At 30.1% G+C, this 27,600-nt stretch overlaps 1 protein-coding gene across 1 annotated transcript; it reads right to left on the bottom strand.

Annotated features, from left to right (window-relative positions):
- Positions 1–251: 251 nt before the first annotated feature.
- Positions 252–27,600, bottom strand: LOC132732728 (uncharacterized). Its single transcript, XM_060719209.1, has 5 exons — positions 26,889–27,600; positions 3,617–4,013; positions 2,225–2,395; positions 1,680–1,885; positions 252–1,081 (listed from the first exon to the last, which is right to left on the bottom strand). The coding sequence occupies exons 1-5, from the start codon at positions 27,183–27,185 to the stop codon at positions 851–853; spliced, it is 1,302 nt and encodes a 433-aa protein (XP_060575192.1). The 5' UTR covers positions 27,186–27,600; the 3' UTR covers positions 252–850.

A 27,600-nucleotide genomic window follows, 5' to 3' on the forward strand; every position in this document is an offset into this window, starting at 1 on the left:
GGAAACTTTGGCATTTTCTAGCAATAGATCTCAGGTGAGCGATTTTTAGCCACAATAACCATTTTGTTTATCAAATGCTATACAATAAATTTGAATGTTCAAAAATAACAAACTGGTTGAACAAGTATATATTAAAACATTTAATAGTAAGAAAACTTGGTAACATTATTACTTTTGCGTATGAATCAGTGTAAGTGGTAAGTATTGACCTCTGTAATTTCTAGACAGGGAAGGCGATACATAATAACCCATTACAGTTTCAGAACTTTATTTATAAGATAAATGTTAACACCACGTATATTGCACAAACAGTTGCCCACCAAAAACTCATTTACATAGATAAATAAGTTTTCATACATAATATACAATTATAATAATTTCCTTTATAGTGTTTTTATTTACATGTAAAGTGTTAATAGTGAAACTGCGCACAGTCCGTCAGCCTAATCCACTTAAAATGGACAATTTTTTTGGACATCTTGCCATGTAGTAAGCGTTAATGAATGAGCTATGTGTCTGTTATTATCAATACAAAAATAAAATAAGTTCATACCAGCAGGCAACAACACGTACACACAAACTTCACACCGACGAAAATGATCTTATAGTACAAAATGGTGTTGTAACTACCCACACAAACCTTAATAGAACACGTGATCGAAGTACTATTAAGATGTTGAAATTTATTGATCCCATGCGTGTAATAATAATATTTTGAATAAATAAAGAATAGAGATGTGTTCTGTATTTCTTACACATTGGGTCGGTTTATAATGAACTATTTACGATGTGAAATAAAATATTTTTTTAAAAACCTTGTCACAAGGCTTTTTCACAAAAATATGTCGCCTTATAACAAGGTCGCTCCATGTTTGTTGTGGTATTGCATCTGTGGCACGTGATTCTGTAGCTTGGTAACGAAATCACGTGCTGATGTTAGTGACATTTTAGGGTGAAGATGTACCAACATTATTGCTGGTGTTCTCCACGGCGGTAAGTATACACCAAGCCGGACAAATCTCTTCACTACATTCATAGGTAACGGTGGACTTGCTTCCCATGTATTTCCACAACGCCCAACCTGGAATAAAACATGATAACCATGTAAAAACATGATCTAACAAATACTATAAAACACATTTTACCAATATCAGTCATGTTTATGTTTTGTTTCCACAGTTAATGGTTTTTATTGTTATCTTCAATCATGCATTTTGAACGCCTTTGCACATATTTCGCATATAAAAATGTCGAAGACAGGTTGTCTGCAGTAAATTTGTTAACTAATTTACCTGATTTATGTTTTATCTTACATTATAAGCCCTACATTACATGACTTTATTACCTATACACATATCTATACATGTATCTCAAAGAAGAAGTAGAAAAATACATTTTGTATTCGTAGCAACTATTGAGAAAGCTATCAAAAACATCTCATTTACTCCTTTTAATCACATTCCCATGTTACGTTTTGTTTTAGTTTAGAGGAAGGCTGACCGATATTGTTGTAGTAACTTGAGCACAACCCTTTGCTATTTATTATTTTAAAAAAAAAAGATCTTTAAAAAAAACAGAAACAAAAGCAAAACAGAAATGTAAAATAGTAAATAACAAGAAATAAACCAGATATTTTATGATGGATAGTTAAATGATAATGATAAAATGACAAATTTTACCCCAACACAGGAGAAGAGGCCACAACAACTTGCTTTTCTCTCTATAAGTTTACTCTCAGCCACGACCCCTACAGTAGAGCTTAACTCTACACTCTCGAAACAGTCGATAGGAATGTTTTGGTAGAAGACGTTGTTTAACTTGGACACAGACAGTTTGTAACCTCCTCCTTCTTTCTTCTCATCACCATACTCCACAATGTTAGCGTCTTAGAAAACACGAACATTAAAATTAAAAGAACGTTTCTTGACAATATATTACAAATAATGATAAATATTGTATTACAAACACCTTAGGTTTGTACAATTCAGATAATAGAAGTGGAATTTGACAATTATTTGTTAAAAGGTAAATCAATAAAAATGAAGTATTAATTTCTTATTTAAATACAAATGTACTTCTGTATTCAACCAGAGAAATTTTGAGTTCGTGTGACATTGAATGCTTTAACTATATGTAGTGACTGTACTCCTCGAACCTACATTTTCTTTGTGGATTTCGAAAAGTCATGAACTATGAAACACAATACAGTGATATATACATGTACCTGACGCTGTTTCGGCACACAGTAACAACATTCTCAGATTAGTCAGACAAATCCGGCCCTCTCCTAGTGCTGGCTTGATCTCTTTAGTACATTCTGGCTCGAAAAATTCCACCGCCCGGAAATATAACCAACTTCCACCTAGAATGAGTCTTTCTCCATCTGCCAGCACTCCTGTAACATGTTCACACAGTTTGATATATCTGGCACATCTGTACCTCGGGGAGAGAAAATTCTCCTCCGGAAACAAATGTGAGCTATCTGATAAATGGAATATTCACATGCATAAACAATCTGTCATTCTAACTATGAATAGAATAGTAAAATATTCCTGCAAACTTTACTTATATATGCATAGACACGTTCCTGCCAAAAGATACAAGTTACATCTAAAAACATCAACATGTTATTTTTCACCAATTTTTCAATATCAAATAAATCACTATTTCAATGGATTTTGAAATATAGTTTGCACTTTTACTGAAGGCAAAATCAAGAAAATATTATATTTTATTGCATACTTGAAGTTTAAGAGGAAAATCATAATTTTTTATTGAATATTTTGTAAAAGTATTTCTTAACATAAGAGTGCTAATCAGATTATTTCAATGTCAGCGTTTTGTGATATAGAGGTCATCGGCATTATTATAAGCAGATTTTTCATTATATTAGTATGGGGTACAAAAATTATAAAAGAAGTCACGTCACAGTACTTGATAAATAATGAAAAATAACCAACATAATGAACGGATGGTTCGTGTTCGTGGTTCGTGTACTTGTTGATATGTACTCACAGGCATTTGCCTTTTGTTCAATAAAATTATTCATATCTATATGACCTCATTTTTAACATATGACCTCATTTTTAACACGTATAATGAATCATTTGAATTGCTGGTACCAATACGCTTACATAATTTAACCTTTGCAAAACAATGTCCTAAATAGAGTAAGAATGAGTGTGTTAAATATTTTTTCCACTAGTAGGCGATGCACGTGTTGTTGTATAAATGGAACATTCCTCGAAGCAACATGCATGCCCCATAAATAACAAAATTAGGCATAATCCACACGTGTCCGAGAAACGTCATGTGTTGCCAATATACGCTTAGACAACCCGAAACGGACAAAACAAGTTAATCTATAATGATATATGTTCATAGTTCTCAATTTTTTACAAGTTACCCTTATTTAACGAGTTTTACCTTTATTTCTATATATTTTTTGTACATACTACAGTTGTATTTAAAATTTGTGATTTGAATTTATTATTTACAGTATACGTTTTAAATTTAAAATAGAGAAATACGGAATACAATATTGTAAAGATAAAAATGGGATATACATGGAGATGTTCAAAGAGCTCTTGGACTATCTATTATTCTTATATATTACCTTGAAGCAACTGTTCATATGTCATAGTTTCGCCTGGTTTTCCTGGAACGTCCCAAACATTGGTCTTCATTTTTGTTCCTTGTTTCAAAACTTTGTCACTAAATTTGTAAAAATATTTATGTCTTTTGTATGCATTTTCGAACACATCTTGAGACATTGGCGTGAATGCGCTCCAAGTAAAATCTTCTGGCGGATTTGATTGGTCAGAAACGAATGATATACGACTGTCACGTGATGGCGATGGGGGTGGCTTTGTAACTGTGCGCGAGAAAGTGTCTGATTTATTAGACTGCTTGTCTGTGGTGATGTGTAACTGGTTGCCCTTTGAAGGTGTTGTCACGTGATTCATTTTTGTCGACCTTGGTGGTGTAGTTATAACTTTATTTGAATTATTCATCTGAAATATAAAAAACAACATTTTAATTGAATGATCTGATGTAGTACCGTTTCAGCTTGAGTCTGGGAATGGACATAAACTACCAATCAGGCTCGTATCAAAAGAAATATAGAAGTCGGCCTCAATTACACCCATAGTTACATTTCATCTTGTTTTATTTTAAAATCAAAACAAAGGAAACATCAGTATTTTTATGTTATTTTTGCCGTAAACTTTGAATTAAACATCAGTCTATGATATCAGGTTTATAAACACTTTCTTAATTCGCTTCATATAAATCAGTGCGTATGATATCCTTTTCAAGGATTTTGAATATGCACTGCAAATTACACAATGTACGAGTTAAGGATTCTTGGATGAAACGAATAAATCATAAAACTATACGTCATATGTCTGTACAGTACTTTGTTGTGATGTTAAATAAAAATGTAAAATCTATATGTAATTGAAGATGATCTTTTAAATTATTCAAAAAGTTAAAATATCTCTACGAAACTCAAAACAAATGTGCAATTTTATTTATCAGGACCAACAGTTTATCATACATTTGCAGATTCAACATTACTGTAACGCTGCTGAAATTTTAAAATATGAAAACGATAACCGATATCTAGATAATGTTGTCTGAATTCCTCAATGCAAGCCAAGGCCACAGTTACGCTGTTACAGACGTGCAGAATTTGTAGATTTGCACCTGGTATTTAATTATCATTCTTGCAAGATCTGCTTCAAGTAATTGTTTGATGATGTACCGAAAAACAACATTAACTATGAAACTGTGTTTCTTCTTCACCATTATTGTGAAGAGTTTGGATATGAGATAAATGCATATTGAGGGAGGGAACGTTTACAGACATGATTAATTTTGCAACTTTGCATGTATGTTAATTATAATATATACTTAAGGCTTTGAATGGTCGGAAACGTATGACCACTGTTGCTACATTTTTTGTACATTTCCTGTTCACTTCCTACTTTCCTTCCTTAGCATTTCGAGTTTTCAAATAAGTAAGTGTAGTAGAAGCTATGATTATGTTTGATACGTATTTTGATCTTTACATTATTCTGATTATATATTCAGAGATACAAGTAGTCTTACAATGAAAGCTGATCTTAGAATTGAAAATGTTTTAATATAGTTTACACATAAACACTATTATGTTACTATTTAATACTCTTAGAGAAGCTATTATATATAACAATAACGACAGCAATTTCAAACTTTCTGGTCTATGCTCTTACTATTTATATAGAACAACTCGACATGTAACATTTCACAGAACATGAAATGATATACAGAGTATAAAATTAAAGTACTATATCATAACATAACATACCTAGATCATACAACGTGATTTATATGTCTATAAAGTTAACGCATACTTGAAAGATTATTATTACAACAGTTTCGTTTCCTGGTGGGTTTTTTTCGTTCTCTAACATTTTATGACTGCCATTTTAATGCCAAGAATCTTATCTTATTAGTACAGCAGTCGTTAAGATCCACAACAATTCATCGAAACCGCTATCATCCTTAATGTTCCATCCCTAACTCGTTGCCAAGTTTTGTACAAAGTAATTTGTATATAAACAAAACGTTTAGTGCGGTTGGACAAACTAATGTTACCTCAATAAACGCAATATCAAGTTCAAACTCGTAGCAAAAGCAAACTGATTTCATTTGCAAAACTATTTTAATGTAATCATACTTCTCTAATTATTTGAATAAAGATATCTATCATTGTTAACCAACCATTTGAAAATGGTCGTGTGTGTAGATTAGATAAGTGCAAAAGACTTTAATTTTTTCCAAGCGTTTTCATTGGCTGAATAAGTTTCAGTTGTTTAAAAGTTTCTTTCAGTGATGCTACAATTTGAAGATATAACATTTTTAATTAAGTTTTCTACATCACATTATATCACGTTAATCTATTGGATTAATTTATATGTGTAGTTTTTGAATGTGACAGGGATTTGTTCTAAATCATTTCAATAGTGATAATTTCAAAATAATGATATCTAAATTTGTGTTGGTTTTGATCTATTTGTCCTATCCAATATAATGATATACTATTTCAAGAAAATATTTTTACTACTGTGCCGACGACCCCATTAACGATGATTGCAAGTGATTATTCTAAGATACAGTGCATTTTGCAGTCACTCTGTCACAATTATATGAAATTACGTGAAAATATATTTATTAATTTTCCGACGACTTCATATTAACAATGATTTCAAAACGAATTCTAAGATACAGTGTATTGGTAGATACAATGCATTTCACAGATGAATCATGATGTGATATTTTCATTCACAAAGAAGGCCTGCACCAAGCATGACTACCTAGAATACATTTCAAGACAACTGGAAAATGTCCATCAATACAATGGTATTACCTACTACGTATCGACTAGTTAAGAAAGTATAAGAGCGCCTGTTATTTCGAAGTGAATATTTAAACATACAAAAGCAGAAAAAAATATATCTTTGTCATAGCATCAAAGCAAACGAACAACCGGATACAAAAATACTAACCGTGACATTCCACTGTATGTCCCGAAAACATTACACTCACATATTTTCTAGGAAATATATAATGTTAACAAAAACAATGATTAGATATACATGTATACATGTATATTATGAGTGCTAACATTCCGTTGTCGTTGTTTGAGATGAAGCCAAGTTATGTAATTTACCTGGTTTAATGTACATAAATGACAGAATAAAATATTGCAGTAGTACGGTGAACGAACTTGTACTGTATAAATGCAACTTACAATTTATTCAAAAAGAATAAAAGTTTAAAGTGAAAAAATGTGTTAAAGCTTAGCAAGATGTCAACTGTATTACGTTTATGCATGTAGATAAAACGTACTTTTTGAATATCAATGAAATCATTAATGCAATTAAGACGAAAAGTTATGTAAAGTATATTTTGTGTTCAACACTGCACTGTACTTTGACAATATACATGTGTAAAACATAAAAATACTCATAACCTAAACTTTCTTCAGTCAAAATTCGTCAGCGTTCGTCATTGATACTTGTAGATAAGCAATCAGCTGAGCTGGATAGGAAATTGCCTGGTAATTATGCCCTGTTCATAAAGTTTTGAAGCATGTACATAAAAGTCTTCAATTTCAGATTTTCAGACTGCTTTGATAAACACACTGTCTTTCTATTTGAAAGACCCTAATAAACACGTCCTAGATAAAAGTTATTAATAGTTATTAAAAGTCTTTAAAGATCCCGTTACACAATTTTTTCATCGTTTTATTTCATAAATATGATGCTCAAATTAAGATTTGTCAATATTGTAAGTTCAAATAAGCCTTATTTATAAAGATATTACCCAATTTAACATTTCATGTAAATAAAGGGAGGTAATTAGAAAATTATTTTTTATAAATTCTAAATCAAAATTTCCTATAAGAAATGAATGCATGTAATTTATTGATTAAATATAAGGTGCACAAATATTTGCAGTACACGTTTTACATATTCTTTGATGTTTGAAAATTGTTTTATTTGCATTTTAAAGATCCTGTATGTTTTGTGATTGATATAGTTACTGTATGTTTACCACACTTGCAAAAAAATTTATATGTATATAATTATGCAAATAAAACAATTTTCAAACATCAAAGAATATGTAAAACGTGTACTGCAAATATTTGTGCACCTTATATTTAATCAATAAATTACATGCATTCATTTCTTATAGGAAATTTTGATTTAGAATTTATAAAAAATAATTTTCTAATTACCTCCCTTTATTTACATGAAATGTTAAATTGGGTAATATCTTTATAAATAAGGCTTATTTGAACTTACAATATTGACAAATCTTAATTTGAGCATCATATTTATGAAATAAAACGATGAAAAAATTGTGTTACGGGATCTTTAAGCATCTGTAAGTACTTGTACAATATTTTAAATAGCTTCAGGTTAATTGACTTCGAATAGGGTAGAGAACGTAAATAAATAACTGTACATGAATGTGTGTTTCTCATCAACATTTCGATGGTTGGACACCCTCACATTTTAGAGCAATAATTGGTAGATCATTAGTACCTGTCAGACAATGATATTGTAAATGTGTGTGTTGTATGTGTAAGAAGTGTTATACTGTTATAAAACATTGTGTTTGTCTCTCATGTTATTGTGTTTGTTTTGTTGGTATAACCTCTATTATGTTCATACATTGTGGTAGTATATGTATATTATAGAATTGTAAACATACATGTAACCAAAGAAAACCAACGGCGTATGTAATCAAAGAAAAACAACAGCGAATGTTACCAAAGAAAAACAACAGCGTTAGAACATTGTAGCAACTTTGCTTTCTTTGGCTCACATATAAAACAGAATGCTGATGTTTTGAAAATGTAGTAACGTTTCCATCATAAAGTAGAACTGGTACCTTTATAGGAATATCTTTTGAGACTGACATGAAAGAATGAAGAATAACCATTTGTCATTTCTCTTGTAATTCATATAGTTTAAGAAGCCCTAGCTCATTTTTGTTATTTTTCACATTTTTTAATCATTAGTTTTTTTTTCTTTTTGTTAAAATCAAACCTTGTCTTTTAATTTTCTTCTTTTGTTCAAGACTCTCGGGGAATCTGTTATACACTGTCATTCATTTTATGCTGTTAACATGAATATGCCGTAAATGTTTTTTTTTCAAATTACACGACTTAGAAATATCATACATTTCGTTATGTATATAAGATAACTATTTATATTCGCTTTTTATAGGAATTCATTTCAATGTCCGCGTTCCTTTTCACGTTAATATAACTTTTGTAAATTTCAATTAAACACAGAAAATCGGTTACTGGCTTCTTTATTACAAAAAAAACAAAAACCATTTATACAAACATAATTGTGACACTTGTTTACTGGATATGGATTGGTGGTTTTTGCAGAGTTAGTTTAATTTAAATTTCAGGACCAATACTGAGTTAAAGCAGTTTTTCAAAATGTTGTTGTGTTTTTTTTTGCCTTTTTACGACTTAGATTTTCTCTGCCAAGAATCATTTAAGTGCATCAGGAGTAAAACATTCATAACAATTTACCAGAAACTAATTTGTAATTCTTAAGATGCCATGTTGATTACAAAGACCTTGCCAATTCGGAAGAAAATAAAAATCACTTATAAACAACAAGATTAAAACGACCTAGGATTTGTTATTTTCTAAAGTGTTCATATAAACTCAAGATAAAGCAGTTTGTCTTGCACCCAGAAAATGTTAGAATATACAAGGGAAAATAGATTAATTCGTTATTATTTTTCTTCATTAGGCTGATTATACAACAACAATGTCTTCTAGAACTATACTTACTAGACGGTACACAATTAGGCAGATTTTATTGTGTAAACAACAATACCTACGGCATGGTCATTTTGGTTTGCGTACTTATATATAAGTTATTGCATTCTCGCGTGCGTGCCTGAGTGCGTGCGTGATGTTTCACTTATAGTATTTATAAGAACTTGTACTTGTAAAAATATTTTTTCAACTAATGTGAATTATTCAAAATATGAAAAAAGACCACCCAATATTATCAGTTGTGTTATCTTTTATAATTATTTCAAAGTGAACAAATATATATCTTGTACATTTTGGCATGTTTTCAGTTTTTGTAGAGATAAAGTAATGAGTCTGTGGTCGTATATAAGACCATTGCAAAGAATACAGGTGTGCAATAGACAACAGGTTATAATAATTCTTGTCAGATGAATCCTCAAATAAAGATGTTTATCTGCTGGTAATAGCTGATATTACTGTATATTAAATTGTATATGTAATATAAATACATACAACTTGCATACATGCATGTATTAATTCACAGCATATAGTTTAAATTTGTTCCATTTTTGGCATTTATCGTTTGTTAGCAACTATAGGGCCTGGTACTGTTTACTTGTTATTTAGTTCAGATTTCCATTGATCATATTTTTAAAGCTTTTAGAAGTCAGTGTCCATATTTGTATAAGTAAGGTTTTCGGTTTTTGCTTTTTTCGTGTCTATTACAAATTGAACGCCGGCATGAGAAAACAACACTTAACACCATTCACTATTTTTCAAATAGACATTTTGAATTCTTTAAGATATTCAATTCTTTAGCTCTTGAAATAAATATAAAATTTCTGAAATTTGCTTATCGTTATCTTTTCATATTTACTTTTTAACATTTCAAGAATAATTTACTTTTTCATTGACAACGTAAACGTCTTTTGACGTTATTTGTAAAATGACATTAATGGTTGTTATCTAATGCCGGCGTTCATTTTCAAATGATGCCCAAATTATTCATAACATGTGTGAATGTTTTCTCAGTATATAAATCAGTCAAACAAATGAAAAGTAACCAAAACTTCAATCAGAGTAATATATATTTTATTACCTCTTGATGTCTGCTAATAAAAAGTGAACCAGGAAGGAAAAACTATCCAGATATAATTGTAAAGATTATCGTGTATTCTATCAAGTACATTATAATGATTTGGTTTCCGTAATAAAAATATGTATATTGTAATTGGAAGAACATATGGATCCTCTATTTGTTTGAAATGTAACAGTATAATTTGTTAATATAATATATAATATAAGGGGTATTTGGTTAGTTCCCTGGATAAAGTTGTTCTTGTTCATCCAAGCAAATACTCGGATATACAAAATGTTCTGTGCAGTAATAATTAGGTAGAAAAAATCTTTTTTTTAATGTTCATTACCTTGTACACATTTTATTGTATATAGATTTTGCATATATGATTTCGTACGTTATGTTTTCAGTTTTGACAAACTATCATCACGGTTCTTTGGTTACACAGTTTTCACGGCTTATAAAAATGCGAGCATTGTCTATAACCAGGTGTTCCAGTGCAGTAGAACAGGTAAATTAAACGAGACTAACTTAAAAGTTCGTTTCAGATTGTAATTCTACTGTTCATCGATCTTAAGGTTTAATGCCCAGCCGATGGTCCCATGATGAGATTACATGTTCATCTCATTAAACCTTGTCGTCTCCAGTAACATTATAATAATAATTGACTTCAAGAACTATAAAGTCAGCGCAACTAACATAGCACCAATAATAATCATTGTCCAATATTGATATCAATGTACATTTTTAATTTATAACTTATTTCCACAAAGTGCGATGCATTAGCTTACTTCACGGGAGTGTTTGATTAATATATAGTGAGATTTTAATATTAATTTGCCAAAAAACGACACCAAAAATGTACTAATATAATATATATTGTCAATTTTATCATACTGCATGCAGAATAAGACTTCTTAGACTATTCCGATAATTGTTACTACTTTATAATATATTGTATATTATATTTATTATATATTCTGTTCTGTTCTGTATTATTATCTATCATTCGACATTTATTTCGGGTACACCGACTTATTAAATGTCTGACAATTTGTTTGTTGTTTCTGTTCCAAGAACCTTTGATAAAACAACACTAAAGGTGCAATTCATACCAAAATTGCACCTCACTTCAAATAAACATTAACATCTAAAGTGTTATTAAACATAATGCATAAAACAGAGAAAATCATATTGTCTCAAAACTTTCCGAACAACCCTCGTAATTTACTTTTTCATTGACAACGTAAACGTCTTTTGACGTTATTTGTAAAATGACATTAATGGTTGTTATCTAATGCCGGCGTTCATTTTCAAATGATGCCCAAATTATTCATAACATGTGTGAATGTTTTCTCAGTATATAAATCAGTCAAACAAATGAAAAGTAACCAAAACTTCAATCAGAGTAATATATATTTTATTACCTCTTGATGTCTGCTAATAAAAAGTGAACCAGGAAGGAAAAACTATCCAGATATAATTGTAAAGATTATCGTGTATTCTATCAAGTACATTATAATGATTTGGTTTCCGTAATAAAAATATGTATATTGTAATTGGAAGAACATATGGATCCTCTATTTGTTTGAAATGTAAAGGTATAATTTGTTAATATAATATATAATATAAGGGGTATTTGGTTAGTTCCCTGGATAAAGTTGTTCTTGTTCATCCAAGCAAATACTCGGATATACAAAATGTTCTGTGCAGTAATAATTAGGTAGAAAAAATCTTTTTTTTAATGTTCATTACCTTGTACACATTTTATTGTATATAGATTTTGCATATATGATTTCGTACGTTATGTTTTCAGTTTTGACAAAATATCATCACGGTTCTTTGGTTACACAGTTTTCACGGCTTATAAAAATGCGAGCATTGTCTATAACTAGGTGTCCCAGTGCAGTAGAACAGGTAAATTAAACGAGACTAACTTAAAAGTTCATTTTAGATTGTAATTCTACTGTTCATCGATCTTAAGGCCGATGATCCCATGATAAGATTACATGATCATCTCATTAAACCTTGTGGTCTCAAGTAAAATTGTAATAATAAATGACTTCAAGAACTATAAAGTCAGCGCAACTAACATAGCACCAATAATAATCATTGTCCAATATTGATATCAATGTACATTTTTAATTTATAACTTATTTCCACAAAGTGCGATGCATTAGCTTACTTCACGGGAGTGTTTGATTAATATATAGTGAGATTTTAATATTAATTTGCCAAAAAACGACACCAAAAATGTACTAATATAATATATATTGTCAATTTTATCATACTGCATGCAGAATAAGACTTCTTAGACTATTCCGATAATTGTTACTACTTTATAATATATTGTATATTATATTTATTTTATATTCTGTTCTGTTCTGTTTATTATCTATCATTCGACATTTATTTCGGGTACACCGACTTATTAAATGTCTGACAATTTGTTTGTTGTTTCTGTTCCAAGAACCTTTGATAAAACAACACTAAAGGTGCAATTCATACCAAAATTGCACCTCACTTCAAATAAACATTAACATCTAAAGTGTTATTAAACATAATGCATAAACACACCAGGTGTCTATTATTTCTCCTACTACTTTGTATTACATTCTATATTGATGAATAGACTTATAGTTGCAGCAAATATTCTACCATTAAATTAATGATAAAACACCAACTGTTAGATTTAAGATAATATCATTATTGAATATATGATATCTCAAGGGTCTTCCCCGTTCTATAACATTGATTATATTCTGATTGTTATATCTAACAATGAACAATTCTCAAAACGCCCAATAATGCTTTGAGAAGATACAGTTTACAGAACATGATATAATACAATCTCTCTACAACACGTAATGATAATGTAGTACTGCGAAAATTGGTATTCAATACATTCCTTTTGTGCTTACTTATTAAATTAAGGAACATATACTGTATGTACCAATGTTTTAAATTATACAACGTGAATCAATATCTGAAAGTATGTACATTTGAAATCATTCATGTTTTAAACTTTTAACACAAGTGTAATAAGAAATGTTGTCGATTAATTACAAATATAAGTTGAATAACGGTGACAAAGAAAGCGCTATTAATATATAAATTGTATGCTTGTTGTTGAACATTCACTAAAATTTGAATCACATTAGGCGTACTTCTTCAGGATGAAAACAATCCCGGAATTCATTTTGTGTCTGGAATCCTGTAATGATGTTTTTTGCGCTATAACTTTTATTCCAGTGCCAAAAAATCTTATCTGAAATATACATTAGGGATATAAAATTTATAACAACTTACAAAAACTAATTTGTCATTCTTAGAATGTTACTTTGATTAAATGGATTTTAACAGAATATACTATACGTTGGAATAAGTTTGTAGATCTACCTGCAAGTTAAAAAGCTTTATACTTATGTCTTCATATTATTTGTATGCACAATTTGTTCATGACACAAAGAATTTCTTTTTCGCAATATTGGCATTAAAGTTTTTACAGCAATATACAACATGTATATGGTTTTATTGTTAGATTTTCTATCAATATTGTGTTGTTGTTGTTTTTAATTTGGGTCTGGAGTTTTAAACCTGTAGTACTTTTAATGTACAAACCCCATTATGTGTTTTATTAACTAACATAGCCACATAATATTCAAATCATGGCATGTTTTATCGATTACTGGAGCCACATATTTGTGGAGGCAATGAGTAAAAAAGTACTCAACTTTCAACAAGCCGGTAACTCCCGAATTCCTCATATTCTCCCATGATTGCTCATAATCGAAATTGCGTAGGAAAATTTTCTTTTTACATGATATCTGATGATAAAATTTCGTGAATCAGGAATAAGTACAGTAATTTATAACCATGTTATCAGAATTTTTAATCATGTTGCATGTCACGTTAAAGCACAAGACGTAATGGGTACTGTATACACTTGTATTCTGTCCGAAAAAACGTAACTGATTGAAACATATTTATTTTCTATTTCAACATATCTGTTGTTTTTTTTAAGGAAAAGTGAAAATTATGTGTGTAAATCTGTTGATGAAAAGAGTTTTATATAATAGTATCATCATGATTAACCTGAAATTAGGGGCACATGGCATCACTTTTTTAATTGTAATAGTTCAATAAGCATGTCAACCACATTGCAGTAACAGGTAGTCTCAAAGGTTCCGTTACACTAAATATGTAAAATATTCAAATGGCATAAAGTAAAGTTTAGAATATTATTATTGTAATTTAAACTCCTATAGAATATGTTACGTGTTGTGCCTCCTCAGTAATTACAAGTACAACAATTTAACATATTGATATTTTAATTGTTACTACAGTATCAAACAAAGAAATAAGTTTTTTTTTAGAATTTCTTACATGCAGCAAATCTACTAGACTGGTGTGATAATATTGGATTTAACAGTATTGGATTGATAGATATAAAGCTACGTACAATGGTGCAAATGGCATAACTATAGTCTCAAAGACATTTTAAAGTGGCTACATCAATATTGTTTTAGTACTCGTACTTGACTTAAACTCTATATCAAACCTACGTTTTTCTTAAATTAGATACAATTAATTAAAGATACAGTAGTGATTTAAAAGCAATTATAGTTTTTCAGTTTGCTTTAGTAACATCGAGTATAGACAACATTAAGTGGAAGCTTCTGATCATGAGGAATGTCTGTACGTTGCACGTGTTTCATATCATTCTGATAATAAACTTCATTCCAATGTTACATAAATGAAACCAGATATCCTTCTATAATATACTTATATGTGATAATTTAGGTAAATTATGACTGCCTTTGAAACAACATTGCACAGATCTCAAATCCAATTATCAGAGTAATTACATAATAGATAGGCCAGTCAACTGTCAGTGAACTGGTTAAATTATATTTTGGAAATTATTTTCAGATCATGATGGACAGAACTGCAAAATGTGGTTAATATGACTGCAGATCAGTGATGTACAAGAATCGACATTACATTGTGTTTGTAATTTCTCCATTATATAATTCTCAATAACTTGTCGAAATTGAAATTCGAAGACTATATCTTGTACAAGACAGCGTTTTCTTGCTCTCTGTCACATAAGTAAAAAACCATCTTGTACTAGCTTACCATTCCAGGCGAATAGGTATCTTGTGGTTCAGTAAAAAAAGGAACAAATAAAAAATCAGAAAAAAGTATTTTGTTGTTTGTGATACTGTTTAAAATATAGAGCGTATTTAATCCTATCTTAATTGTTCACGGAAATTACTAGTCAAAGAAACATCTATCATTTGAGCAAAGATGATAGATACACTAATTATTCAACGTGATTGCTTCTTCATTAGTTTCCAACATAAATTATCTGTAGTGGTAGTCTGTCAATGGACGGAAGTAAGGTAGCACAAGAATAACAAGTCAAGTCAAATGATCTATCCCGGAGACGTTTTTGTAACTGATCAAAGTAACTAAAGTTACCAAATCTAAAGTTACCAGTGCTTTGGTTGCCGACTACAAACGATATTGAAAGGCATGTATTTCTCATCAAGTTAGTCTTCTGACACTTACTTGATATGGTTTCATTTTAACGAGTTTTGCAAGTGACCATGCAGTAGTTGGGTTCGTTTTATCAAGAGGTTATCAATCTGAGATCGTTATGACAAACAATTGAGATATCAAAAGAATTATTATATACATGCGAATACAGTCAATTATCACACATACCAGACTCAATCTCTGAGATCAGTTGTCCCGGAGAAATTACGCTTCTATAACCAACGACCCCTGGATTATAAAGTTCTGCCTTTTGAGCTAAACGGGCGAACTCATATATGACTACAAGACTTTTATTACACCTAGTTACCATGCCATTTTCAAATTTAACCGTGAATTTTGTGGCATACTATCCATCCTCTCAAATGTTCTTTTTTATTATGCCTGGAAGATTAAACCGTTAATGTTCCCAAAATTCAGGTAAGTCTTAATGCAACATAGGATTTTGTTATGTCTTCAGACTTGTAATTTATGAGATGCATGTTTAAATGGTTGCATATTTGTGATTATAGGTCTCAGTTAGGTTATGATTGTATCGCAAAAACATTTTTGTTAGTCCGTCGTGCAATCTTTTGTTTACAAATGTTTTTTACAAATGTTGCCCTTTTCACATCTGGTTCAAAAATATAGGTATTCAAATAAACTTTAATATTATATTGTTAAGATTATTAAACGCATTAAATATTCATGATCTAAATTATAAAACACTATTGTGAAGTCAAGTACTATTTTGTTGATAGCTTGATAATTAGAATGATTACATGCACGTAGTATTAATGTGTTTAATAGATGATTATGTAAGCGGTGTTATATAGCCTCAAACGAACTATAAAGTTGAATAAATCTTTTAAACAGGTGAAACAAATTTCATCGATAAAAGCAACATATTTGTTTAATTATCAATTATTAAATCAGTTGCTAAAGGCATAAACCCTCGGCATTATGCTTTAATTCTATTTATTTTTTTGTTGCTTGCCATTATACACATTCAGTGTGTCATCACTTGTTGATAGCTTGTTTACTTTTTATGTTTTAACTGCTTCATCAACTTATGTTGAAGTGATGCCAGTTTAGCAGACGATAATTTATTACGTTGTTTCACCTGCTACTTCATGCGAAGGGATTGTTTTCATGTTTCACAAAAATGTGGAAAATAATTGAATACAGTGATATAGTTACCCGTGTTTCATGATATCATGGAATTGATAGATGTTTTGAATTGATTTCAGTTTAGCTTTTACTTCATGTAATGGCGGTACCAAATTCAAATTCTACAGTTATCATGAAATTAGAATAACTTTTTTTTTAATTATTCTTTTTAACATTAAACGTGAACGTAAATGTAAGGCAAATTTAAACAAGCGTCGTGCATAGCATGAATACAAATATAAATCTTATCTCCCAGACCCAAAAGTAATCAAAGGTCTTCATACGTAATATGCAAGGGGGTTGGGCATGAGTTTCTAACGATTTTTATGATACAATTAATTCAAATGAGTAAGAACTATAAAATATTGCTTTTGGATATTAATTATCGTTGACGAAAACTAAAATATATTGCTGTTTTTGTTATTTATATCAATATAAATTTTCTTCATGTAAAATCCAAAATTAAAATGAAACAGCTGTTATCATGCTATGTTATCATTGGTGCCTTTTTGTAAATGACAGCCTTCATTTATATAGTGTATTTATAAACGGCTTTTTAAAGCATTATGTTAAAGAAACACACTTTCTATCGTACCTAAGACAACTGTTGTAATATGCTTGTTAGCAGTTAAATAATTATGAAAACTGATATTTTCGTACCAACGTACATAATCGTTTCTTCTGACTTGACTCAGAAAGAATTAAGAAGTTGTATACATCGTTCTCAAATACGTTCAGACAATACTGCAGACTTGCAGACACATCTTATCTACAGTTTTGGAAACATAATGAAGTAATTTTGATAACAGTCTCATTCCTGAGAATACTGACAGATTGTTTTAGTTCATTTAGATAAATAAATGTCTTTAAGGTCAGAGAAAACTGTACAGGTATGCTATATACAGGTGTGCATAATTATAACGTAGTTGATTTGTTATGGTAAATATTCATATACTTTCTTATTATATGTGTTAAGCTATATATGACCTAATGAACGGGTGCTGATAATTCTACATCAACACGTATAATTACTATTGTTTATCCAATATTAATTTTTAAATAAAGACCCAAGCAAGTAAAAAAAAATGATACAAATTTATCACCACGTCAGAATACACAATGTATCGGGAAAAAACATCTTTAAAAAGATGTGCATCATATGTATTGCTAAATTCTTCTTCAGAGAGTAATACAAAATTTGTGGGGAAAGAAAATCAAAGCAAACTTAATGTACAGTAAGCTTTAGCGTGCGTAATACTTAAGAAAAACTCATTTTGAACAGTTATATATCATTTTATCTAATCAGTTCTCTACATAACACTCGTATATTTAGGGATATCTGATATATTCATGAAGAATTTATAAACCTCACTTAAGATTGTGTCACTAGCTACTGTAAAAAATAACAATAACTACAACAATTAAAGCAATGTATGTATTCAATTTAAATCTAATTATGTATTCTTATATTTGATTTTATATAAACGCAAAGATACGCATTTAAAAAAACAACTATAGATGATCTATAGTGTAATTTGGAAACAAAATTCGAATGATAACCAGCTTGTGCTTCTATAGCATTGATCTAAAACAATAGACTGTAGTGTACTTGTTGTATGGTGTAGCATTCTTGTACAATATTTATTAATGTAGGGGTAAGACATTGAGATAATTATAAGGGTACATAAACAACTTACTATCATAAAATATGAACGTTGTAATTACACTGGTAGACGTGTGGTGCCACATGATAATTGCCGTCTCTCTATATATACCTAGATATCATACGTGTTTTACAAAACGTCAGGTATGTTTATTATCACTGTTATATAGAAACATTCTGGCGTTCCTCATTTACTTTTTTATAATACTTGAACATTATTTCAAAAAAGACAAGAAAGAAACCGCTTTAATTCGTACAATTATCAAGCGTCTCCTGCTTGACAAGTTATGTGTAACACAAATTCTTTTTTTTCCTTTTCACAAATACACATGCACATTTGCACTAACTGTAACAAATATTTGAGTTTCCAGACTAAACATTATAAAGTGCTATAAAGATTTGAGTTTACATTAATCTAAACTCTAGATGTTTTTAAAAGTTTCATCTTTATATACGATGAGATTTATACACATGTTACGTTTCAGAGAATACAAACCAGAATCTAATGTATACATATGTTAATGATTGAATTGAATATTGCATTTTGTTCGTCATTTCTATGACAGCATTTCAATTGACGTAAACTATAATTTTAAATGATATTTCAAAATGCAACAGAAACGTTGTTAGTAAAGTAAGTAAACAGATGTTTTCATGAGACATCTGGAAATAGTTAGCTAATTTTTTTTAACATATATTCATGTTTAAGACGGTTTGTTAAAGATACGAACCTAAAATGTCATGTGATACAATTTATAACATTTATTGATTTCGTTAAGATTTGGACAGAGATTTCAACAAAGATTTTGAACATAACTGAATAAAGAGAGGACAGTTGTTATCATACGTTTATAATTACAAAACGAAAAGTGTTTATACATGTAGTTAGATTTTGGTTTCAACTTGTAAAATTTTAACTTTGATCAAGTGCAGAGGAGTACAAAGCCTTTGAATTAACGATATTTTATATCACAAATTATTCTGGTAATAATTCATATTTTATAACCTACTTTCCACAAACATACTAACAAAGTTATTTTTGTCTACAGAGTCAGAAATTGTGTTTCTATTTTAGTGGAAAAACAATGTGGTGTTTATAATCATTGGCTATATTCTATTGTTTATAATACCTAAGTTTTGCTGCTCTGTACCTAATTGCTAACAGAGTTTACTGGTGTATAGAATGCTTCATTAACTCACAGGTTGGTAGGGAGATAATAGACATTTTAATGAGGAATAAATGTCAATCAATTAAATGCTAATTGGTCAATCAATTACTTATGAGCAACAGGAGTTTAAAATTATAATTCAACACTAAAATACCTGATTCGAAAAATTGCCTTTTTTTAATACTGTGTACCAATATTTAGTTCGTTGTTGTAGAATAATACATTGTTCGAGTTCAAATTCGCAGTAATATATAATAACTGAATGGTAAATTACAACGCATAAACGAAAAAAGTGCATTATTATACTACAACGCATTGAAAATTAAAATAATGTGAAGATATAATGCATCGAGGGTAAATCTTTTGTTTAATTAAGAAAAATCTGCAATGTGCATTTATTTCCTAACATTTAATATACGGTAAACTCATAGATATGTAAACTTTCAAAATGTTTACTGAGACTTTGTATAAAAAGTCGTTTATTCGTACAATTATAACATTAAAATACGCTTTCTGAAAAAATATATATATGAAGAAAGTTAAGTAATGCTATTAAAAATGTGTACATAATTTTGTAAAATACATATACAAGGTCAATTATTTCAGTCTGTAAGCTTTCTGGATTTTGTGGATACCAACCATATGAAAATAGACCTGACTTTTCACTGGTAAATTTTTACGATAAGTTTTCACCTGCATAATGATTTAAACAGATGTTAACTTTCTCTTCCTTATTCTATTTTCACATGCCTTGTGTTTGTATGATGTTTAACTAATTTCAACATCTAGCATATTATGTATATATTAACATTTGCTTTATTTTGTTTATTTTAATCGATTGCATAAATGCATGTATAATATACATGTTTAAAAGTAATTGAGCATAGAGATTTTCACTATCATCACATTACATGAATGAAGCCTGAATCATTAATGATGTCACATATTGGTATATTTATTTCAAAATGCAAATTTATCTCGGTGAAGCATGTATCTGAATGATATGAGGTTAAATATGGACACACTTGCACGTGCAACATAAACACGCCCTCAATCTGACAATGTTTCTTTAATATCCAAATGGGTAATTGCCTAAATTCATATCGGGCGGCAATCGGATTATTTAATTTGTGTGGCAATAAGTTCAGAACGTAACTCTGTTTCTTATCGTGAGAAATTCGTACTGTTTCATTTTTGTGCAAAATTATTTAGGTTGATATTTCGCTCGTTACAAATATGGCTACATTCTGGTCTGCTCATTCTTTTATAAGAAATTTTATCATTTAAATAACAGTAAAAGAGCCTACTTAAAGACCACCCGCGACACAAATAGTTCGTTATGCGAAACCAATTTCAGTTCAAATTTTATGTTTTTAAAGATAATGTTATGCGGAGATGTAGAAATAAATCCTGGCCCTGATAGTGAGATACAAATTCAAACCTGTATTTCCATATTTCACCAAAATATACGAAGCATTCGCAACAAAATGAATTTCATTTCTGATAATTGGCTAGACTACGATATTTTATGCTTCACAGAAACTCACTTAAGTAATAATGTCACTGACTCTTCAATTTCTCTAGACGGATATAGTAATTTGTATAGAAAAGACGGTAATTCATATTCTGCCGGAATGCTTATATATGTATCTGATAAATTTATCTCAAAAAGACTAAATGATCTCGAAACTTTTTTGAAGAGTCTGTTTGGGTTGAAATAAGAAAAACGCAAGAAAGAATTTTGATATGTACTACACATATCGACCTCAAAATTTTACTAATGATTATTGGGATAAAATGAACTTGTGTATAGAAAAGGCCTTTGAACTTTGTCCAAACATAACAATTTTTGGTGATATAAACGAAGACCAACTAAATTCGAGTAATTATAATCTTCGAAATATCTTATTATTAAATGGTATGCGTAATATTATTACTGATCCAACACGTGTTACTGCTCGAACATCAACCCTATTAGATCCAATAGTAATTTCAAAATAATTTAACTGTTTTAACGTCAGGAATTCATTGCACTCCAAAAGAAATAAGTGACCATTTTGGAACGTATGTATTTATTAAATCTTCCCATTTACCCTCTATACCTTATAAGAGACGTATATGGAACTACAAACGAGCGGATTTTGTAAAGTTTAATGAATTAATTAACACAACTGATTGGTCTTTTTCTAAATTTAAATACTATTGACGAAGCCTGTGACTTGTTTACAAAAAGGTTCCATAATTTAGCTCAACAATGTATACCTACAAATATCATCACAATAAGGCCTAAGGATAAACCATGGTATGATTCAGTAATAAGAAATATGAGTCGTAAACGGGGATAGACAGAAATGTAAAGCAATTAGATCAAAATAAAGAATCTGACTGGTTAATATACAAACGGTATAGAAATAAAGTGAGCAATATGATTAAACATGCAAAGGAGAAGTTTTATAATAACTTAGAACTTTCTATATCTGATCTTAATTGTAATAATCCCAGGCAATATTGGAAAACCGTAAAAAATGTTAATTAAAGAAAACAAAGGTTGTGAGAGTATTCCCCCACTTTACATAGAAAATTCGCCTGGCAAAACTTACTTCTTCACCGATCTAGAAAAAGCAAATTGTCTTAACGATTATTTTGTTTCAGTCTCAACTGTAGACGACACCCATTCGTCCCTACCAGATTTTGTTTCTAAAAGTAATGTCAAATTTTCTAGTTTACAAATAAGCGATCAGGAAATAAGTGATATCTTAATAACGTTAATTACAAATAAAGCAAGTGGACCAGATGAAATTAGTCATACAATGCTAAAAGAAACAAGATATTCTGTCTGTGCTCCACTAGGTATTTTATTTAACAGATCTCTAGTCGAAAATATTTACCCTAATTCATGAAATCAGCAGTTGTAATGCCAATATATAAAAAAGGGCAGTAAAAACATGCCTATGAATTATAGACCCATTTCTCTAATAAGTGTGTAGGTAAAGTATTTGAGCGAATTGTTTTTAAGCACATTTATAATCATTTACATGTTAATAATCTTATATATCACCAACAGTCTGGGTTTTTTACCGGGTCATTCCACCGTTTTTTCAACTTATTGATATTTATCATCAAATTACTCAAGCCTTTGACAAAAAACAATCTACATGTATGATATTTTTGTGACATTTCGAAAGCATTCGATAGGGTATGGCACAAAGGGCTTATATTTAAATTGCGGCAATACGGTATTGATGGCGATATATTAAATTGGTTGAGCAACTATCTTTTAAATCGGCACCAAAAAGTTTTTGTAAAATTCAACTTTCTCAAGTGAGAAAATAACTACTGCGGGCGTTCCCCAGGGATCAGTCCTGGGTCCGTTACTATTTCTAATCTACGTTAATGATATTGCGGATAATCTATTAAGCATAACCCCCTCTTTGCAGATGATAGTTCGTTGTCGATTTCCTCTAGCAATATGAATTTTATAGAAAACACATTAAATACCGATCTACATACTCTTCAAGAATGGTCCCATAAGTGGTTAATTAAATTTAATCCAGATAAAACAGAAGTAATGTTTTTTTTCCTTAAATGATGGAAACCCCCTTTTCTTTTTTTGAAAAAAACCCAATTTCTTATGTAAAAAACGATAAAAATCTTGGGCTTAATTTGAAAAATGGAAAATGGCAGAAAAAATTAATAATATTATGACATCAGTTTAAAGTTTAACTCAATGAATCATTGAAATTTAAACTCAAACGAAATCATTAATCAAATTTTTTTATCATATATGCGCCAAATTGAAAAATCCTCCCCTGTTTTTGGGATGGCTGTATGAAATATAAACATTCTCTTGAAAAATCAATTTTACACGGGGTGTTGTCCAAAGGCCTCTAGATGGTATTATAGCCGTTTCTTTTGAGAAAATTTGGGTGGGGATCTTTTTCGGATAGAAAATTTTGCAAAAAAAAATAATAGTTTTTCAAAACCCTAAAAAAAATGTTCCCAAATACTTACTAAATTTTTCCCAAAAAGGTCGCTAATTCTACTCCATACTTCCTCCGAAATGATAACAACTATGTGACAATCGCACGGAGAACACAAATATTCGCAAAATCTTTCATTCCTTCATCCATAGAGTTATGGAACAATTTGGATGATCATATTAGACATGCGGCTTCTCTTAATATTTTTAAATCTCGTCTCAAAGAAATTTATAAACCACATACTGTTTTCCTAAATATTTTGTATACGGAGATCGAAGTTTATCTGTTTACCATGCACGTATTAGAAACGAATGTAGTAATCTTAATGCGGATCTTTGTAAAAATCATCTACGAGATAACTCACTTTGTAGCTACTGTACATCCAGTATTGAAGATGCCGAACATTACTTTTTTAAAATGTCCCAAATATAACGAAATAAGAGTGCAGTTATTCCGCTCAACTCGCAGTTTTCCATCCTTTAAGCGTAAAGACCCTTTTGTTTGGAAAAGAATCTCTTTCTGATGAGAATAACTTATTTATTTTTGATAAGGTACAATTATTTATTAAATTATCGTGTAGATTTGAATCTTAATTTTTTATATTATCTGTACTACTTGCCACGATTAATTGATATCCCTACTTACTGAACTCTATCCCCCTTTTTTTTTTTTTTTTTTTCCTTTTATGTAATGCTTTTCTTCTTCTTTCTCCTTGTGCATTTTTCCCTAATTGCTCTACTATCATACATTTTGGTTTGTAACTGTCTTATTATTATTAGATAATTCAATATATCAGGGAAGAACCGTTTGCTGATGTTGTAAGAACTCGTGGTTCAACCCTTTTGCTACTTTTGTATTGATACTATGATAATATAATGTTATAAATGTGTAAAAAAAAAGAGCAATAAAATATGTTTAAATCAAAAAATGTTTCTTTAATTGGAAGTAGAATTGCTTTTGCCATGGTTATGAGTTTCTGATTGTTAATTTCATCTTATCTTTTTGCTAGTTTTTTTTTCGCATTTCGTGCATTTTCAAAATGGTCATAGAAACAGTCTCTGTTAAAAACATTCTTCAAACTTTCTTATCTTTACTGGATACAACCTAACATTTCTAAAGTTCATTGTGAAAATATCGTCGGATAAAAAATAAGATGTCTTGTTGATAACAATTACCTGCTGTGCTGAATGTTCAGGTTATGTCTATAAACAAGAAGTTCGAAACGATTAAGTTTTCTAATTATCTAAAGAAATTTACAGCAGTTATCAAAAAGAATCAGATAAACGTTCGTGAGAAAAGAAATAGAAAATGCCATGAGTTTAGTGAAGTACTATTATAACTGGTAAAGGTATATTAACACATTTATTGTATTAAAATCACCTGTGTAATTGACTTCTTCACTATTCTTGAGCATTTACTATTAGCTCCAGATGTAATTTTGCCAAACAAAACTACACATTACTCAAACTCCGACACCTTTTTGTCATTCCTCTGTCGGAGTTTATTGCTTTTACTTTATAGCAATAACAGCGTCCATCGAAATACGAAGAGGTTTTGATGTTCAGTTGGGGTAAATTTAAAGTTAACCTAGAATTAACTAAATGTTCTTGTCGTATTCAAATGAAAAAAAATGTGTATTGAATCAAGACGTATATTTCATTTTAAAGACTATGCAATGAAAACGACAAAAGATGTTTTGCTAATTCTGTTAAATTAGCAGATAGGAGCTGGTCAAGTAATCGCGCTTTTCAATATGCGCTTATGAAAATAGCATATATATACATAAATACATTCATACAGAAAAGGAATTGTAGTAAAATTGCAAGAAACTGAAAGGAGATATTACCAAACCTGTGACATATACCTGACATATACATGACAAATACATAAGACATATATCTAACATATACCTTACATATAGATAAAATTTATATAATTGTTATACGGATTTCAGAAATTTACTAGCCCTTGATTAATCATATTTTTCAAAATGTGTATCAAATTTATCAGAATTTTATTCAGTTAAAGACTGGAGCTTTAAGAATCTTCCTTTATCATTACAACAAATATTTACAGACAGAATGAGTGCATTGTGAATATCTAAGGTAAGATATCATCTTTATAATGGTTTCTGCAGGTGATAAACTTCCCCCACTGTATATACTTATCTATACAATATATACCTCGATACCTTGTAGTTAAATAACTTCACCTTGTAGCATTATACAGCGAAATAGGAGTGGAAGTCAACTTTCCAATTTAACTCGAAGACATGATATATCTTATGAATACGCTTTGGCATTACAAATATGTAAAATACATTTTAATGGGACAAGTGCTGGGATTTGTTCTTCATAAAACACTAAGAGTCCATGTCATAAAATATATTGATCAAATGATATAATATTTGTGATTATTAACAGATTACATATTTTGATAAATGTAAAAGATGAAAAGTATTGTCTAACTTAGCGAGTGACTGTATAATGCATCAGATATATTGACCTGATGAGATAGTATTGGATATATTAAACACCTGGTATACCAACAATTACATTACCTATGCAATTATGTTAATGTGGTCATTTTAATGCAACATCCAGTAAAGGAAAGAAATCATTCTCAAATTTCATTATTAAAGTTAAGTATTAAAACTATATTTAGTGGAAACACATTTGTGAGAATTAGGTATAAAATAAGTAAGATGCAGACCAACTGAAGATAAACGAAAACACACTTCTGTTTAATAAATAAATAATCCTGGTGAAAAAATTATAAATATTTTGAAAATTTTCCGGTTAATGATAATGACGATGACGATGATGATGATGGAGATGATGATGTCGGGAACAATATTATAACTAATACACTTAAGTTATCTAAAATATTAGATTAATTTATATGATGACACCAATACTAATGAAGATAATACTGTTTTTCAACTATAACTTACGTTATTGAATTGTGAAGACGCTGTAGAACCGGCTGTATAAGTTGTTGGAGTGCCGATCTTTTGTCTTTGATCTTCGACCTTAATCTCTGATTCCTCTCCTTCTTCTTCTGCCGTCCCACTTTCAACAACTGGTGCCAGTGTGTGTGTCCTCTCTTTGGTGGCAGAACCCATCACCAAATGGTCTCTTTGGGCTTGGGTCATGTTTGGACTAATCCAGCCCCCTTGGGTTCCAGGTGCGGGTCTCCGTATAGGAAACTCCACATTATCATACGGTTGATTATCAAGATCTGCGGACATCGTGGATGCACATAAAACAAATAAACTTTAACTATATATGCGGTACAAATCAAAATTTAATTTCCGGTATATTCGTTAAGAATTTCTATTCCATCAAATAAATAAATAAAAGCGAATATTTGTGTTTTATTAGCCCTATGAAATAACCTTCTGTTTATTTCACAGATAATTCCAAGTTTTTGTCAGCCGAGGCACTTATTCTTACAATAACATCCATTTCTCTCCGTACCTATGTGAACACGGTGTAGAACACGACTATTAGCCAAGTTTTAGTAATCCCCCCGCATGTAAGTGATGCAGTTACTCTAACATTCTGACATTTCTGATTACCCGCACAGAAATCATTTCACGAGTTTTTTCAGCATCTACACTCTTTTACTACTACCATAGAGGCGTACTGATACGCATCTTCAAC

The sequence above is a fragment of the Ruditapes philippinarum genome, unplaced genomic scaffold, assembly GCF_026571515.1.
Source record: "Ruditapes philippinarum isolate M1 unplaced genomic scaffold, ASM2657151v2 ctg2927_1_1_1_1, whole genome shotgun sequence".
NCBI classification, from domain to species: Eukaryota; Metazoa; Mollusca; class Bivalvia; order Venerida; family Veneridae; genus Ruditapes; species Ruditapes philippinarum.

Bases quoted from the DNA above. Each gene is read 5' to 3' on its own strand.
- LOC132732728 (XM_060719209.1), bottom strand. From the start codon at position 27,185: ATGTCCGCAGATCTTGATAATCAACCGTATGATAATGTGGAGTTTCCT. The intron at 2,396-3,616 runs GTAATATATAAG...AACATGTTACAG, and splicing joins ATATGAACAGTTGCTTCAAG to GAGTGCTGGCAGATGGAGAA. The intron at 1,886-2,224 runs GTACATGTATAT...GTGTTTTCTAAG, and splicing joins GTGTGCCGAAACAGCGTCAG to ACGCTAACATTGTGGAGTAT.